Consider the following 3,673-nt stretch of genomic DNA (forward strand, 5'->3'; position numbering starts at 1 on the left):
ATATATATATATATATATATATATATATATATATATATATTATAATTATAAAATAACTACAATTACAGTACTATAGTGAGAAGGAAAAAAATGTAATAATGTAACATGATAGAATCTAAATATTTTATATAATATTTTAGATGTTTATAATATTAATTTTTCAATGTATAAATTGAGTCTTTAACCAAAAATACACATAGCTGCCTTTACATGCTTTTAACAAACATAAGAAAGCATAATATAATGTTATTTTTATGGATCTTGGTAACTCTTCATTGTCTTTCAAATATCCTATGCCACAAGCCTCAAACACTTTGGAAAATACTGGTTCTTCCGCAGAGGCACTTACTGAATTGTAGCAGCCAGGTCACTTGTAAGCAAAGCTTACTGATAAAACCCTCTAAACTGGTATGTCTATGAATGTGGGTGTGCCATCCGAGACTACATTTAAAGCGATAGTTCACCCAAAAATTAATTACTCAGCGTCATGTTGTTCCAAACCCGTAAGACCTTCGTCCATCTTCGGAACACAATTTAAGATATATTTGATGAAATCCGAGAGCTCTCTGACCCTCCCATAGACAGCAAGGGTCCTACGATGATCAAGGCACAGAAAGGTAGTAAGGACATCGTTAAAATGGTTCATGTGACATCAGTGGTTCAAGCGTAATTTTACCAAGCTACGAGAAAACTTTTCATATACAAAGAAAACAAAAATAATGACTTTATTTAACAAATCTTCTCATCGTGTATCACGACACATGCATTGTTCACATGAAGAAAAAGTATGGCGCTCTCCAAAATGGTGCATAAAAAGTATTCTCGTAGCTTCATAAAATTACGGTTGAACCACTGATTTCACATGAACTACTTTAACGATGTCCTCAGTACGTTTCTGTGTGTTGACCGCGGTAGGATCCTTGCTGTCTATGGGAGGGTCAGAGAGCTCTCGGATTTCATCAAAAAAATCGTAATTTGTGTTCCGGAGATGAACGAAGGTCTTACAGGTTTGAAACGACATGAAGGTTAGTAATTAATGACTGATATATATGAAAAAATAATAAGTAATGACCAGTGGTATTTTAGTATCACTGATATACTAATACTGTTTTTATTAGGATTTTTGAAATCATTTTTTATTTTTCCATTTTCATCTTTTAAAGTATTTTTGTTTTATTTTTTATTTGTATTATTTTTATTGTTATTATTATTATTTTTTTTAAATGTCTATAGTTTTTTTATTTATGTATTTTTTCAGTTTTAGTTTTAATACTTCAACTTTAATGAAAAATATAAATGTCAACTAAACTAGGTGTAATTAAAAGCCTTTTTTCAGTTTTAATGTTTAAGTTTTTAAAATTATTTTATTACAATTGTTTATTTTATTTCAAGTTGTAGCTAATGATAATAATAACTCAGATAACGGCAAGGTAAGTTAAATGGAGTTCTTTTAACCAAAATTGAGATTTTACTCAGTAGCAGCTAATAAGCTAGTTTGGGCCCAAATGTTGGATTGTGATTACTGTTACATTTTTTTTCTTTTCCCATAAATTTCCCTTCCATTGTTGCACAGACCAAAATCATCCTGGTATGGATACACTTAATGAGACACCAACATGTACCGTAATAGTGGAAAGTGCCAGTGAAGGAAGCTTGTGTTCAACAACATCTCTACATCTCTCATGTTATTATATCATATCAGTGTAAGTGCTTACTGCGGGATGCTCCTGACTCTCGTCGGCGCTCTCCACCCAAACACCCACAGGCGCCACAGCCGGGTTCCTCTCTGCCAACACTCTCACATCTTTGGCCTTTCTCCTGCTTCCAGAGGTTACCCTTTTGTATTCTTTTAAGAGCTTCTTTTGTGTTATCGAAGAGCAAACCCTTTCTTTAGCTGTTTTTGCTTGATTCATTTTCGCGTAAAACCTGGTAGATATGAATGGGTAACTTAACGTATAACTATCATTTATGGCATTTTTGGGAGTCACTGAAGTTCAGACCTTATTACCAAGCAAGACACCGATCCTTCGCTTCGAGCAAAAACAAAACTTCAGTACAGCGGTTCATAATATTGTTACTGTCCTCACAAATAGCGTTGATATTTCCATTGCTGTAACTGTCAGCTCCGTTGTCAATGACGCTAACAGAATCACAACATTTAGACACGCCCATTTATGGTTCTATTGGCTACAGCGTGTAAAGGTAAGCTCTTATTCGTCGAAAGTAACGCCATTCAAAACTTGTAGCGATTAGGTCACGCCCGATGTGCTCCTAAATGAAAGTTCGATGGGAAAAAGAAAAACCTGCTCGTTTTAGTTCCACAGTGACCACAATTAAATATGGTGGTTTTACACAGAATTCCATATCCTTCAGATTCTTATAAATCTGATTTATATTGTGTATCAGTTTTAAACGGGGCTGTGTTACTATTATTATTATAAAAAATAACTTGAAACGTCGTGTTATCATTTTAAATGGCCACTGTTGTTAACACTGTAATGTTCCTGCTTATGGAAGCTCGTTTCCATCAAGGAATAAAATAAAAAAACGAAAACGTCTCATAATTGGGACTTTTTTTGCGAGGTTATAACGAATGAGATTTAAACTCCGAATTGTGAGGCAAACAAACAAACAAACAAACAAACTCCCGAGTTGTAAGATAAAAAGCCGCAATTACCTTTTTTTTTAATTTTATTAATTTTATTTAAAATTATTTTTTTTACTCTTCCATGCCTACTTATGCTAGTATTTCAATTTTTTTGTTCATGCTTGAAACAGTTTTAGAGGCATTGCTTTTCCACAGGGTAATCTATTAGCATTCCCTGTACTTATTTGGGTTTCTGTCTCCAACTTATACATTTATGCATGGGTATGAATCAACACAAGAACAGCCTGCTCCCTTTACAATGCCTGTTCTCAACGGCCGTGCCCTTGCATAACAAGGAGCCTACTGTGTCCTTTGTGTGAATCAGCATGCACATTGTCTCTCCCTTTTCAGGAACAGTATGAACTTCAGTGAGAAAGATTACATAATGCTCAGATTATGTGCAGAAGAAACACTGGACAAAATAACAACAAATGTGTGAAAGATTGCACTCAGGTCTTTCTCAATCTTCTATTTAACATCTTTATTACAGATCAACTCTACTTGTCATTTACATTCACCAAAATAAAAACAGGAAATGGAGAAACTAGAAAAGGGAAGACAAACATTCACTGTTGGCTTGACAAAGTCTCTTGAAGTGTACAACAGGGTTGTTTCATATCAAATTTGGGGCAAATATGGACTAATGGTTAATGGTTAATAAAAAATAAATAAAAATGAATCCAAAACTTGGGTCAATCCATATTTGAAACAACCCAGCCATTTTTAGACTGTAGTTTGAATACATGGGTAGTTCAAACACATATAGACCTAGTTAGGTGGTTGCTAGGGTGTTGCTAGAGCACTGCTTGTGGGTTTTGCCTGGTTGCTAGAGCATTGCTATGGTGTTATGGTGTTCTGGGTGCTAAGTTATTTGAACAGTTTCTAGGGCAGGCCTTTAAAAAAAATGTAAATGTACTGACATATAGAGTCAATAATAGAAACTCCATATGGTAACATACAGTATATATATATATATATATATATATATATATATATATATATATATATATATATATATATATATAT

General features: G+C 33.6%; 1 protein-coding gene across 1 annotated transcript in view; it reads right to left on the minus strand.

Annotated features, from left to right (window-relative positions):
- Positions 1-2,140, minus strand: part of LOC107600788 (coiled-coil domain-containing protein 15) — a 10,124-nt gene extending 7,984 nt beyond the window's left edge. Inside the window, exons 1-2 of the mRNA XM_016292755.1 lie at positions 1,712-2,140; positions 872-927 (exon numbers count right to left, since the gene is read on the minus strand). Coding sequence (XP_016148241.1) covers positions 872-927; positions 1,712-1,913 — 258 coding nt within the window. The 5' untranslated portion in view covers positions 1,914-2,140. The remainder of the gene's footprint in view (positions 1-871; positions 928-1,711) is intronic.
- Positions 2,141-3,673: the final 1,533 nt, after the last annotated feature.

This window comes from Sinocyclocheilus grahami, unplaced genomic scaffold, assembly GCF_001515645.1.
Source record: "Sinocyclocheilus grahami isolate Dianchi unplaced genomic scaffold, SAMN03320097.WGS_v1.1 scaffold291.1, whole genome shotgun sequence".
Classification (NCBI taxonomy): domain Eukaryota; kingdom Metazoa; phylum Chordata; class Actinopteri; order Cypriniformes; family Cyprinidae; genus Sinocyclocheilus; species Sinocyclocheilus grahami.